The 13,930-nt window shown below is 39.1% G+C and overlaps 4 protein-coding genes across 4 annotated transcripts; 2 read left to right on the top strand and 2 right to left on the bottom strand.

The window, feature by feature from the left end:
* Positions 1-2,981: 2,981 nt before the first annotated feature.
* On the top strand, positions 2,982-4,110 carry LOC101308311. The gene is made up of 2 exons (XM_004287066.1): positions 2,982-3,144; positions 3,610-4,110. Exons 1-2 carry the CDS (start codon positions 3,036-3,038, stop codon positions 3,966-3,968), a joined length of 468 nt encoding a protein of 155 aa, XP_004287114.1. The 5' UTR covers positions 2,982-3,035; the 3' UTR covers positions 3,969-4,110.
* A 2,462-nt stretch (positions 4,111-6,572) lies between these two features.
* Positions 6,573-7,259, top strand: LOC101312001 (ABC transporter I family member 1-like). The gene has a single exon (XM_004288659.1). It carries the CDS (start codon positions 6,573-6,575, stop codon positions 7,257-7,259), a length of 687 nt encoding a protein of 228 aa, XP_004288707.1.
* Positions 7,260-8,557: 1,298 nt separating this feature from the next.
* LOC101311706 (putative disease resistance RPP13-like protein 1-like) lies at positions 8,558-11,405 on the bottom strand. The gene is made up of 2 exons (XM_004288658.1): positions 10,031-11,405; positions 8,558-9,932 (listed from the first exon to the last, which is right to left on the bottom strand). Exons 1-2 carry the CDS (start codon positions 11,151-11,153, stop codon positions 8,692-8,694), a joined length of 2,364 nt encoding a protein of 787 aa, XP_004288706.1. The 5' UTR covers positions 11,154-11,405; the 3' UTR covers positions 8,558-8,691.
* Positions 11,406-11,721: 316 nt separating this feature from the next.
* Positions 11,722-13,370, bottom strand: LOC101311416 (TMV resistance protein N-like). Its single transcript, XM_004288657.1, has 3 exons — positions 13,347-13,370; positions 12,715-12,860; positions 11,722-12,395 (listed from the first exon to the last, which is right to left on the bottom strand). Exon 3 carries the CDS (start codon positions 12,259-12,261, stop codon positions 11,722-11,724), a length of 540 nt encoding a protein of 179 aa, XP_004288705.1. The 5' UTR covers positions 12,262-12,395; positions 12,715-12,860; positions 13,347-13,370.
* Positions 13,371-13,930: the final 560 nt, after the last annotated feature.

Genomic DNA, 13,930 nt, shown 5'->3' with positions numbered 1-13,930 from the left:
GAGAGAGAGAGAGAACCAAATGAATGGGTGAGACGTGAGAAACAGAGGAGAGAGATATGAGATATTTTGAAAAATAAGGGTAAGATAGTCATGATAAAAAAAATTGAGCCTGCAAAGTGGACTTGTATGGGTAAAAATGTTGATGTGGACTTATACGGAAGAAAATGTCTCAAGGTACACTTATATGAAATTTTCTATATAAATAATATATATATAAAACAATATTAATTTCCATGCTAAATGGGTGGGGATGGGGACGGGGACGAATATCAAAATATCATACCCGCCCCGTACCCGATTCAAAAATCCGAATACTGAGGATCCCCATACTCGTCACCCGTTTATCCTCGTATATCTTCCCCGTTAGGGTTGAATATCCGTGGGTACCCTACCCGCTGGAGATTATTGTCATCCCTAGACCTAACTAGGAGTAGTCTAAATTGTCTGGAGTTTCTAAATCGCGTATGATTTGCAACAAATTCTTGGAGCTTTTCTCAACATAAATAGTGATATAATCATCAGGGTCCAACTCTATTTCGCAAGCTAGAAACTCTCCTCCTAGAGCCACAGGATCACGCTGGGGAGCTAATTCTCTGTTGATAAGATCATAAGCCTTTTTCGCCACTTCTCTTGAGCTCATCACGATTCGATGGAAATAGAAGTCTCGTTTCATTGCTACCAAATGGTTTGCATAGATATGATCCTTCTTGTTTTCCCATGTTGGCCTGCAAAAGTTAAAACAGCAAATAAACTTAATGATAATATAAACACACGCACACAGCACACACTTGTTAAACTATTTGTGAGTTTATACCAGAGCGCGCCCATGAGGTCATTGAGCTCATCTTCCGCAAAATATGGTTTGATTTTTGTAGAGTACAGCAAGAAAATCGTGCATTCATCCATGTCGTAGAGATTGTAATTTGCGTAGTAAACATCCAACGGGTTTTCACATGCGACTTCACGGCATCCGACCTCGTTTGTTTCATCCATGAGATATACTGATCCAATGCAACAGCAAAAAAGAAAAGAAAAAACCAAAGTAAATGTGAGAAACGAGATGGATAACATTAACCAACACTGGTAAAACTGTAACAGCTAGAGAGAGAGAGAGAGAGAGAGAGTACTGTACCCCTAATATATCCACCACTAAATGGATCAAACACGGTTGCACAGAATGCAGCTTTCATGGCTAAGTCAATAGCTTCTTGCTCTGTTAAGTCTTTGGTTTCACCATAGGAATCAAAAGGGTGACTGTCGTAATTAAGAAAATTTGGTTAGTACAGGGAATATACAATACAAGTGTACGTAGTTTGTCAATATATTTCACCAAAACAAAAAGAAATATACCCGTCCAGCAGAACCCACATAGCATATCTAGCACCAGATCCTAGTGCTCCAACATTTAACTCATGTTTTGCAACATTATTTTCCTCGTCTAGTCTCAAGCAATGTAGTTGAAGACCCTACGCCCAATTAATTTATAACAAAAATCAGTTTTAATCATCAGAGATTTAGACAAATAAAAAGTTCTAATGACAAAAAAAAACCATTCGTTACTTGTTTGCATCCGGCAATTATGGTTCCAAACTGCAACTCTTGACGATAGTTCTGCTTGTAATCTTCCAAATCCTCGTGGCTTATTTCTTTCATATGCGTGTATGCTTTTTCCGCAGCATCTTCAGCTGATGATATAGGTGCAGGCGCCTGTGTATACAAACATGTTATTTCAAACATGTATGCTTAGTTTCGCTCACTTTTTTTACAAAATCAAAACAAAACAAAAAGAAACAAGGATAGTTATAGGTGCTAACTAGTTACCTTCGTCGCTATATCATTGTACATCTTATACCAATATTCAAAATTCCCCGTAAGTGTACATACTACGTTTTTCTCGGAGTTCAATGGTAAAACTTTAGTCTCCTCATCTTTTACTGAAAATATAAATACATTTTATTAGATTCTATATAAACACAACGACCTAAACACACAGGTTCTCATCTTGATTATTGAAGAAAAAAGTGTGTAACTTACATATAGCTTTTAGGGTAGCATATAATCCTTTAATCTCCACGGTTGTAAGTCTGGATTCAGCGGCAATAGCAATGCCATGCTTGTATTTAAAGGCAAGAGTGGTTGTCCCCTTGTAGAACTTCATCGTACTTCTTTGGCTTCCTTGCAACTTATTTTCACTACTCCGTCAAGACATCATAATAAAGAACGAGGGACGAGATAAAACTTATTAGTGTGTGTACCCATATTTATACAACAACTTAATTACCTGATTGTTGTAGGAGAAAGTGCGCATAAGGGTTTACCTAATTGTTGTAGGAGCCTTTTCAATTCCTAGTCAATCTAGCTAGATCTAGCTAGAAATAATTTGTCTAATAATGAAATAGTACATGAATGGAGAACGAGAGGCACGAGGGAAAGGTTTAACTTAAGAAATCACGTATGGGGTTCAACTTACCTAATGTTTGTAGGAGCAATTTTGCCTAAAGTTTTTTCAATTCCTAGTTAGTCTAGAAATAATTACCTAATGTTGTAGAGCAAATTCATATAACTTTTTTCAATTCCTAGTTAGTTTAGAAATAATTTGTCTAATACGTTTAAGTGAGCCCTTCTAGTAACGACTTTTAAGTTAAGGACTACTTGATGAGTTTTCGGTTTCTTGTTTGAAAGATCTATTTTTCGATCACGTTTTGGCATCTCATCCATTCAGTTTTTAAATTTATATATGTAGATCAACCCTATAAATTTTCAGCTAAATCATAAAGATATTATTATTATTTTTACTAGTATAAAAATTTAAAAATGGGCAACTAAGCAAACTTGTAATTGGCATTTGATCTGGGCCACCAAAGCCCAAATTGATTCCAAAACAAAACCGACAATAAATATAGGTATTATTCTTTTCCTAATTTAGCTTATGAAATCAGGGATTCCAAAAGCAAAACGGAACGTCAATATATATAGGACCCATCCCCTTGTTCATCAAAATAATCGTTCTGACAGAAGTTACACAAACTTGAAAGATGGAAATCCAAAAGCTAAATTCCTCTTTGACACCGTCGACAGGCATGACCACGAAACTAGGCTCCGACTACCACCAACCGGAAGAAGATCGTCCTTTGGCTCCAACTGGTATATATTTCTTTTACTGTTTTAGGGTTCATCCTGTTATCGATCTAGAAGAGTCGTTTGATTCCTTTTCTTTTCCCTTCCAGATATTTGCATGAAAGTAAGTCTGTGTTTATGTTGGAAATATTAAAATTTGGTTTGTGTTTACCGAATTTGTTGATTTATTACGACAGGTAGAATTCTCTGAGTTTGTATGTTTGTTCCTAATACATGGCAGCAATAGATATACAGATAGCGTATTGAACATATGTTTGTATTTGTACATTTACATGGTGCGTTTCTTTATGGATATCTGCAGCTAGGTTTGCATATTCCTTATAATAGCTAGGTTAGTTGATCATCGGATCTATGAACAATTCTATTGGTTTTTTTTATGACAGCTTTGTGTGTGATGAGTGAAGTAAATGTGCTTGGCCTTGTTCATTCTTTTGATGTTTGGTATATAACAATTGAACCACAAACAAACAGGTCGGATCCACAAAGAAGAAGAAGAAGAACCAAAGCCATTAAGAGGTGGAATTAGAAGCAGCAGCCCACCACAAACAGGGGAAAACCAGCCGAAGATGTGTGGGAACTGTGGCAAGTTGTACACCACCCGCTACTGCAACTTAAAGTGCCTCTATTACGACGGCCCTTTGTTGCCCTCAAGGCCCTGTAAACAAAGGGATGTCAAGGACTTAAAATCAAGAAGAGGAGAAACAACTTCAGAGACAAACCCCGAGCCAGAGTCGCGATCGGAACCGGGTTTCTTCTGTGAATGGTTCACTAAAAAAGATCTTGACCGCCACAGAGAGATGATGCGGAAGTATCCGGGGTTAAGAGCATGACCGTCTTGTACTCTTGCTTGAAGCAAAGACGCTACACCCAGTGCTATTAGGAGAATTTTTATTTTATTTTTTTTCCGTAAGGATGTTTTATGAGGACATTTCCACACATACCTACTCTTTGTCTTTAGATTACGGCAATACTTGTTATTATTGACTTGTTTAAGTTGTTTCATTCTCTGTTGTCTATCTGTTATGAAGAGTAAGACTAGTACGTTATGCTTCTCAAGTTGGTTGCATGTGTTCAAACTGCTTCTTCATAAGAGATTGGGTCATTGGGGTATTGTTACTAACGTTCACTTGTTGGTGAGTCGGTCTCAATCTCATACGATAACACAAGCAAATACGCAGTTTAGTTTGAGATGTGTCGATTACGGGAAATGATAGAATCAAACTCCATTGGAATAAAACTCGAAGACAAAGTGACATTTACATAAACCAAATGCCCAAACACACGTGTCTTTTGCGTTCTTGCCTCTAATGCCTCGTTTCTTATACAAGAATGGGCAAGGCCTACTACTGGAAACATGTTTAGCAGATTGGCGGCAAGATTAAGCATGCCGGCTCATGCAATGGCATCGTAGTGACTTTGATAAACAGCGATCTGAGCTCAGAATTGTTCAGGAAAAACTGAACGATATTATGAGAGCCACTTGTTCAAGTCAACAATATGAGGAACAGAAAGCACTTCACAGCTCTCTTAACAGGCTTCTAGCTGCGCAAGAGAAATACTGGAGGCAGAGATCAAGAATCACGTGGTTGAAAGATGGAGACAGAAACTCCTGTTCTTTCACAGAAAAGCAAGCAATAGAAGAAGTAAAAACACAACCAAGGGCTTATTAGATGAGCAAGGAATGTGGCAAACGAAGTAACGAACTCTAGTTGTGAATGCCTTTAAGTGGTTTGGTACTTTTTGGAATAAAAGTTTAAATTTTCGGCACTCGGGCTTAATTGTTTCCTATCTTTTATGTTTTCAGTGGCGGCTACAACATCAAGACCGGGCCTGGCTGTTCAATTGAGCTTATGATATTTGATATGGGAGGTTCAGCAGCTGTATTAGGTGCAGCAAAAGCCATCGGTCAAATCAAACCATCTGGTGTAGAGGTACGTAAATCACTCTTTTTGTTGTGTTTCTGCTGTTGGGAAAAGCATACTCGACCTATTGCAACGTTTTGTTCCTCAAATTTTCAGTTTTTAATGATTAGTGTGCAACATATGGATTAATAATTGGTCTTGTCGTGCAGGTTCATTTCATTGTTGCAGCTTGTGAGAATATGATAAGTGGAACAGGTATGACTGTATGAGGCCTGGAGACATTGTGACAGCTTCCAATGGAAAGACCATTGAGGTATGGTTATCAGAAATTCCCATCATATTAATGATGCAAGGTTAACAGTGGTGGTACTACAAGCACTACAAGCATTGCAAGCACTAAAATGTTGTGTTTGCTTCAATTTATGCTTGCAGGTCGATAACACTGATGCTGAAGGCAGACTGACTTTGGCAGACGCGTTGGTATATGCTTGTAACCAAGGTGTTGACAAGGTATATATCATGAACTATCCATCTCTATCTGTAATATCGGTCGATCAGTGTGACTCTTGAATATCGGATAGTTATCTGAGAAGAAATTGAAGTTCAGAAATCGGCTACTTTAGGGAAGGCTTATTTGTTTACACTTAGGTTTGTTGTTGAGGTACATTAATGCAAAACAGAAAGAGTGTATCATGTTTCTAACTTTGTTAGTGAAATAAATCATTAGTCAAATGCTGACTTGAAATATTGATAAAGCCGGCTTACTTATGTATAAATTTTTTGATTGTTGAACCTCCTACTTACCTGTTTTGGCTAGAGTGCTATTTGAGGGCACGGAGGTAAGTTTCAGCTTCAGTTTATGAATGTGTTGGTGGTTTTGCATTTGACTCTTGTATAATACGTGAAGCCCTAATAGCAGTGCGTGTTGGTGACGGACAACTAAACCTTTCTTCGTATACTTCCCGCCTCACGAAAGTGACTCAGTGACACACAAACACAAGCAGGTCCAACCCAAGCACACATATTAACTTGTTAGCGTGTTTGAGATTGATGTTCAATCAGGAGTGTTTGCAATTTTACTGGTAATTGAGCTTCATACTAACTTGCTGGGAGCTTATTTTGATTACTTCCCTTTCGGTTATTTTAGTTAGAATAATGCACATAACTGTTCGACGAAATGCCTCATTGGACCAATCTTCATCTATTTCGTATTTGGGTGGGGCTGTGATCTTCTATGATCTTTGCTTGTGCTTTACGATAATAGTTTATATATGATTGTGAATTCGAAAAGAAAGCCATTTGGGTTCTATGACATGAGTGATCGTGCATTATATGTTTCTTTTTCCCTGAACTTGATGCATTCCATTCTATGCTTTTCTTACCAATAGTGCCTTTATCCTATGATGTTTGCGTTTTATTCATCATGCTGTTTCTGCTTATTATAAGTTGAAATTAACTCAGTTCATAACTTTGTAACAGAATTTCCTTGCCACAGTAATCTGTTACTCCTGCAGTGGTTCTGTTGGGTGGACTTAAAACATCATTGATAGTTTTTGAGTTTGATAGACTGTGATGTCTTTGCGAAAGCCACCGCTTCCTTGTCGTCTCCTCAACAATGTCTCTTGTATGAGGAATGCTCAGCAGATCTTGCGTCATGTAAATGCCACAGTTCATGATGGTGGAGCACTTGTGCTGATGGGCACCAATGGCTCGGGCAAGACTACCTTCCTGCGCATGTTAGCTGGCTTTTCTAAGCCTTCTGCTGGCCAGGTCCTCTGGAATGGGCATGACATCACAGATTCAGGAGTCTTCCACCAGTACAAGCTCCAGCTCAACTGGCTCTCACTCAAAGACGCAGTCAAAGAGAAGTTCACAGTCCTTGACAATGTCCAGTGGTTTGAAGTCCTCGAAGGCAAGATGGGGAATTCCCTGCCTGCTCTGGAGCTGATGGGCCTCGGCAGATTGGCCAAAGAGAAGGTGAGAATGCTCTCAATGGGGCAGCGGAAGAGACTCCAGCTCGCGAGGTTGCTAGCAATCGACAGGCCTATCTGGTTGCTTGACGAGCCCTCTGTCGCATTGGACACTGACGGAGTGAAGCTGCTCGAGTACATCATTGCAGAGCATAGAAAGAAAGGCGGCATTGTCATTGTGGCAACACATCTGCTTGTCGAGATCGAAGACGTGACATACCTGAGACTGCCAGCTAGGTTCCCAAGGAGAATGACCTTGGTAGACATGCTTGATCGTTCAGACTTTTGATTCTTTTACCTGTTCTTATTTACACACACAAACACTAATTGCAGTCACATTGTACTTGAATTCTATTATATGACCAAAAATGGCCTTGCGTTTCCAGCTCTAAGTGCATTGACTGAAACACCCCTCCAGGGCAGTATATAAGAGCCCTGAGGGTTTCAGACGCTCATTAGTTTAAGTACCAGAACGCCCCTAACTAGAGATTCTTTCCAGCTTCAAGGTCAGTCAATTGATGCATATCTGTCTGACTAATAAAAAGAAAAGTTAACAGTGTTGAAATGCCAATTGATCTGATCTTTCTTCTCTGTTCTTTATAATTTTATATGCAGCAGGTATGGAGGTCATGAGAGGTGTCTATGTTGTTTGTGTCATTTCAATGATTTACCTGGGGCCTCTCACATAGCTGGAGGAACTATCTTGTACACTCGTATTCTTGCCATGATGTACAGACTGGTCATATCATTGCCCTTCATCTCAGTAACTCCAGCAACCCCCTTGTCCGTCTAGTTCATCTTCAGAAGTTGGACCTCTCCGATAATTTTCAATTAATCCCAAGTTCCTACTACCATTAGGAACTGTACAGGGCTTGAGTATCTCAACCTCTCTGCCTCTGCCATTTTTTTTTCGATGAGTAGAAAGAAGGAAAAATGCTCATTTAGTATGAATTTTAACTCTTCATTGCTCATTCCAATGAACAAATCTTTTTAGTAAAGATTTGAAACACAAATAAATCCACTTATATTGTTATGAAACAAATAAAAACATCTTTTAACAAATAAAGACAATTTATTCTATGTCTATCATGTGTCATAGTTTAATTTACCAAACTAAACCTTACACTAATTAAATATAATTATCATTGAGCCATATGTGGGAGACGTGGGCTATCTTGGGCCAATCTTCGCCCGCCCCTCTTTGGCACCGTCTGTGAAGCAAAGGACATCCATGGATTTCTAGACTAGCAAGAGCATCAGGTAGTCTACAATCTGGCAAGCACCGCAACGCAGGGCAAAATTTAATCACCAAGATTTTCAGAGAAGCGGGTAGCCTACTATCTGGCAAGCACCGGAGCACAGGGCAACTTCCAATCTCCAATTTTTTAAGAGAGTTGAGAGGGTCAAACCATTTGGCGCCAATAGTCTCACTATTCATACCGAAGATGTGGAGATAACAGATGGTGCTGGGCCACCGGCAAAACCAAAACCAGTTGAAGTCAATTTCCAATCTTTCAAGAGAGGTGAGTCTCCGGAGAGCATTATTCAGATTCTGCACTCTATCTACATGCAGCATTTTACATTGCCCCATGACAAGTGATTCTAACAGTGAGGGGAATCCCCCTTCTGGATTACATTCCAATTCTCCGCAGCTGTTTACCTCCAAATCAACAAGAGATGGGAGAAGGGAGGGCATTTGTTCCGGCCATGAACTCAAGTTCTCACATTCCACTATCTTTAGAGTCCTTAACTTGGGCATTCAACCCTCCATCAGGAAAAGATACAATATTCGGACACCACTTTAACAGCAAGCTTTCCAGGTTTAAGAGTTTAGAGTCCGGTGAACTAGTGACTAGTGATGATAGTTCAGTATTCTTCAAGTCGACCTCTTTCAGCATCGGGAAACTGTCTAATGCTAATCTCCCAGTAAGAATGGGACAGGCTGATATATGAAGTTGAACAAGTTCAGGAAAAACACCACCTTCATTATCGTCGCCTCCAACATAACACCATTCTTTCCACCCTCCCATGTTTTCAAATTTTAAAGAGCGTAGACATCTAAATGGTTTATTCACACAATTGCCATCACCATAATAGAATTCAGAACCTATGGACACCACTTCGCGTACCCCACAAATATGAAGCTCACTGAGGGAAGGTAACTGTCCCAATGGTGGCAAGGCGATACAATTCACACAATCAACAAGATGAAGATAAACAAGAGCAGAGGAAAAATAATATCCTGACCAACCTGGAAACACCTGGCCTCCATAACCACTTATTGTAAGCCTCTCCAGGTTCAGGTGAGGTTGGAGCTTCTCAAGCGCTTCTATTTGTTTCACCATATCGTCTTTGTGACAAATATAATCCCATTTCAAAATTAATCCAATAAGAAACTCTTTGTCCCTCACAATGTCAGCCACCAAAGCCCTGCCATTTACAACTTTCGAAAGCCCTGAAATACAAAGCGTTCCATGTAATTTTTGAAGCTTCTTGAGCTCTAAAGAATTATGGTCGTCGGTATACTTGTCCAGCACAAAATCGGTTAACATCTGCAGATCCTTGAGATCGCCCATACGTGGTGGCATCTTTTCTATCTTTGTACCTTCAATATCCAGATGGCTCAAGTAGATCAATCGTCCCAGGTTGCTTGGCAGTGCTGTAAGACGTTGACACTTGCACAACAGTAATGTTTGCAAATTATACAAAGTACAAATAGTATCAGGTAACTTTCTGATGGTAGTTTCAGACATGTCCAGGTGCCTGAGATGTTTCAAGTTGTTAATCGCATCAGGCAGTTCCTCAATGTTATACATTGATAAATTCAACACTCTTAAACATTGTAGTTTTGGCAATACCTCATATAGTACTTCTTGGAATTCCATTTTATAGAAAGTCCCCAGATAGAATCGATATTTAGGTAGAGGTAGAAGAGTGCGCAAATATTTAGCTTCACGTATAGCTTCAAGTTTTGCATAGCTTCAAGTTTTGCAAAGCTATCACCATTTGTCTCAATATATGAGAAATGACGAGTCTTCCTCAATATGTTGGGTAATTCACTGTCCTCCCGTCTGACACAAAATTCTCCAGATACAAAGTTTGCTAGATCATTGATAAGGTCATGCATGATAAAGTGTTCAGAACTTGTTGAACGCTGGAAAAATGACCTTGAGATTAGATCATTGAAGTACTCTTCCCCAATTTTTTCTTCTATTTTCTTCTTTTTGGGTTGCAAGAAACCTTGGGCCTTCCACAAGGAAACCAGCTCTGATTTTTGTAGTCGATAGTTTTTGGGAAATATCGAACAGTAGCTAAAACAGCGCTTGAGATGTGGAGGCAAATGCACATAGCTCAACCAAAGCGACGGCAGAATGTCACTCTCCTCCTGTGGCAATTCCCACATCTCACTGTCCAATATGCTTTCCCATTCATCAGACTGTAGTTTAGAACATAAGAGACCCCCAAGGGATTTAAGGGCCAACGGAAGGCCATTACACTTTCTGACAATTTGTCTTCCTATCTCTTCAAGCTGTGATTGTCCACAAACTCCTCTACTTCTGAAGGCATGTTTTTCAAATAACAACCAGCCATCTTCCTCAGATATTGGCTTTAGACAGTCCGGTTGAGGTGAAAGAGTACCCATCATACTTGCAACATCCTCATTGCGTGTAGTGACAATAATCTTACTTCCATGTGCTCCAGACTCGAGGGGACGCTTTAAGGATTCCAACTGGTTATAATTCCTGTTCCATATGTCATCAAGAACAAAGAAGAACCTTTTCCCCATCACAGTTGCCTTCAACTTTGATTGAAGCAGAGCAAGGTTTGTGATTTGGCAAGCTTTAGAGGTGAGTGACTCATAAATGTGTTGTGAAATCCTCAGAACATCAAACTCTTTTGAAACGCAAACCCATGCTTGGAGGTCAAAATGTTGTCTGACTGTAACATCATTGTATAGAAACTGAGCAAGGGTGGTTTTCCCAATCCCACCCATGCCCACAATAGGAATCACACCTATCTTATCGCCACTCTCATCATCTGATACCAACAATCTAACAAGTGTCTCCTTTTCCTCATCTCTTTCGTACACACACTCTTCTACCAAAGAAGTTGAAGATATTGTTTGTGATACCCGGTATCCAGCACTTGCTTCCATACCCAAGACAAGTCTTCTCCCCTCCATAATGCAGTCTAGTCTGTTAAGAATCTCCTCTACCTTTGGGTGTATAAAAGCCGAGTCAAAAGCATTAGATGGAGGACTAGAGATGAGCTCTTGTCCATGACTCTTACTACTTCCAGATTCAGGTTCCAACTTTTGCCTCAGAACTTCTGTATTTATCTCCTGCAACAGGTCCTCAGCCTCGTAGACAACTTCTTTAAGCTTATGGAGCCATGGCTTCACACTTGTTTGGAATTGCAATTGCTTCCCCTCGGCAACATCAAGAACAGGGTTAACAGATAATAACTTATCCTCTAATTCCTTCTGGACATGGATGAGGGGCACATGACTGACAAGAGGTAGCTTCTTTTGAATCACTGCAACAATTTTTTGGATGAACTTTGCCTCGTGCCTTGTAAATTGCAAACGAAAGCAAATATATATTAGCTATGCCACAATGAGATCTAGACAGCGCAGTATCCGATCAAACGAAAGGAAATATGTATTAGATATGCCACTGAAGTCTATGAATTAAAGGATTTGATACAGAAATAATTTGATGACTTATATCTGTATGTTCTAACAGTTGTAATTAATCGAAAATGTATATTCTGCATGCATACCCATCGGCTTCATTTTCTGAGACCATGCCTGCTAGATCTGCCACTTCCCCAAGTGCTGCCCGCCATTCATTCAACTTCTCCGAGGATTGAATTTCATGGTATTTACGAACACCGGCAAGACTTTTTGCCTGCTTCCTCACTTCAGATGGATCAACTTTGTAGAAGACCGGTAACACGGCATGATCAGAGGTCCTCTTGCGTTCAAGGATCATTACAAGCTCGTCCAGACACCATCTGGAAGAGGTGTAGTCTTCTGAAAACACAATCACAGAACTCCGAGACTGTTGAATGGCATTCTCAAGCTTTTCCTTGATATTTTCCCCTCTCTCAAGTTCAGGGTCATCCAGGAAAGTACGATATCCGGCGTTGACCAAGGCAGTGTAGAGGTGACCAGTAAAATTCTTCCGAGTATCTTTCCCTCTAAAGCTCAAGAACATGTCATAAGTAAATCCAGAAGGAGAAGTAGTATATTTGAAAAGCAAGGGCTTGTGACCTCGGAATAGAGCCATGAACAGAGCCGTGGAAAATCTCAAAAGTTTTGCTGGGTTTCTCAGCTGAGTGGTGACTGGTGAATGAAGATTGAAGAAGACTATGGTGATTGGTGAGTGAAGGATGCACAAACTTCAACAATTATTCTGCACATCTGGTTTTGTAAAATAGAGCCATGGTGAATGAAAGGAATCAAAACAAGGGACAAGCTTTCTGCTTTCTCAAGCAAGTAGAAAACAAGGCATTTTAGGTTCCAACTTTAACAAGTGGGAAAATTCGTATACCATAAGGTATAACATGCCTCACAAAATATGAAGTATTCAGAAAATATCAACTCATCTCTACAGTAGGCAGAGGCAGTACTAAATTTAAAAGTTAAGCACTGATTTACTTATAAATTTACCAAACAATGAAGTATTCAGTTGAGTGATTTTAATGTTTTAGGCGGTAATGTGAATTTTGCTTTTTGTTACCTGTAATAGCCAGCTGACTGTCATGCTGCAGATAGATTAATGTTTCACTTTGTTACTTCTTCCTTGTTATGATCATACAGGACATGGTGGATAGAACCAATGATCTTCAGTTATGAATATTATTGTTGTAGCTCTACAGATCCAGTCTGTCCAGTAATAAAAACAGGGTATAATCAGCAGTAAGATTTTAGCAAGCCAAAGTTTAGATTGTTTGACTTTGTATGCAAATTCAAATCAACCTCAAAATTGCATTGTGTATATACTAAGCAAAGTAACAGTGAAATGAATACTGATAAAGTGGAGCACAAACATTATAAATCTGCATAAGTGAAGAAAGTAATTGCCTGGAGATTCTCAGATGAAATAGATCATGTTTGGTACAAAGCAATGGAATAGTTTCTCCATCTGGTTTTACTTTTTTATTACTATTTTGTGATTCTTGAAATTTTTACCCTTTATGTAATCCTTATATCTTTTTCAAAGAAGCATCAAGATTCCTGATGAAAATGCAATTATGGTGTATGCCATCTGTTTTTGTTTGTCAAGCGAATGCCAAAGCCCTTTGTAAACCCCATACAACACTTAAAAAGAGATGTTGATATAACTTCAAATCAGTACGACCATAAACGTACCCAGGTACTAAAGGAAAGGTAGAAATTCCCCAATCATTTTTGATCATGTGAATGTCTGAACATAGTCTACAGTATAAAACTCTGAATCTCATATCATCTTATCCCTGTTTTCCTGCAACAAATTTGTAAATTAATTGGTTTAGGGTTTAGATCAACAATTATGAACAATATTCAGCAATAAAATTCTCCAGGTACCATTGCTAAACAATTGGAATGGGACTAAGCACATACCTTTGTAGAGCATCCAGCTATTCCATTATCACAGAGCTAACTTCCCTATTGAACAGCCACACGAAAGTAAACATCGATAGAAGACAACCAGCTTTCATCCTTAACATCTATAGTAATGTTTGTGGCAAATTGCCTTCTGTAATTGATAAATTCTACCCAAATAGAATTTTTCTACCCAAATAGAATTTGATCATGGTCATGGACATGGTTCTAGAATCAGATGCCCTGAAGATATGTAGAAATAATAGTTAATAAGCCACACTAAGAATAGAATAGTTAGCAACAACAAATTATAGATGCAGAAAAGAATAATACAATATACTGATGATCTAAGAGTACCAATTTAATGGAAG

This window comes from Fragaria vesca, linkage group LG1 (genome assembly GCF_000184155.1).
Source record: "Fragaria vesca subsp. vesca linkage group LG1, FraVesHawaii_1.0, whole genome shotgun sequence".
In the NCBI taxonomy this organism is placed as follows: Eukaryota; Viridiplantae; Streptophyta; class Magnoliopsida; order Rosales; family Rosaceae; genus Fragaria; species Fragaria vesca.
Note: the sequence above shows the minus strand (reverse complement) of the source record. Positions and strands in the feature narration are given on the sequence as shown.

What these genes read in the sequence shown, in the direction of transcription:
- LOC101311706 (XM_004288658.1), bottom strand. Translation starts at nt 11,153, where the DNA reads ATGGAGGGGAGAAGACTTGTCTTGGGTATGGAAGCAAGTGCTGGATAC. An exon ending in TTGTGTCAGACGGGAGGACA is followed by an intron (nt 9,933 to 10,030) that starts GTGAATTACCCA and finishes CAAAACTTGAAG; the next exon opens with CTATACGTGAAGCTAAATAT.
- LOC101311416 (XM_004288657.1), bottom strand. Translation starts at nt 12,261, where the DNA reads ATGGCTCTATTCCGAGGTCACAAGCCCTTGCTTTTCAAATATACTACT.
- LOC101312001 (XM_004288659.1), top strand. Translation starts at nt 6,573, where the DNA reads ATGTCTTTGCGAAAGCCACCGCTTCCTTGTCGTCTCCTCAACAATGTC.
- LOC101308311 (XM_004287066.1), top strand. Translation starts at nt 3,036, where the DNA reads ATGGAAATCCAAAAGCTAAATTCCTCTTTGACACCGTCGACAGGCATG. An exon ending in TCGTCCTTTGGCTCCAACTG is followed by an intron (nt 3,145 to 3,609) that starts GTATATATTTCT and finishes ACAAACAAACAG; the next exon opens with GTCGGATCCACAAAGAAGAA.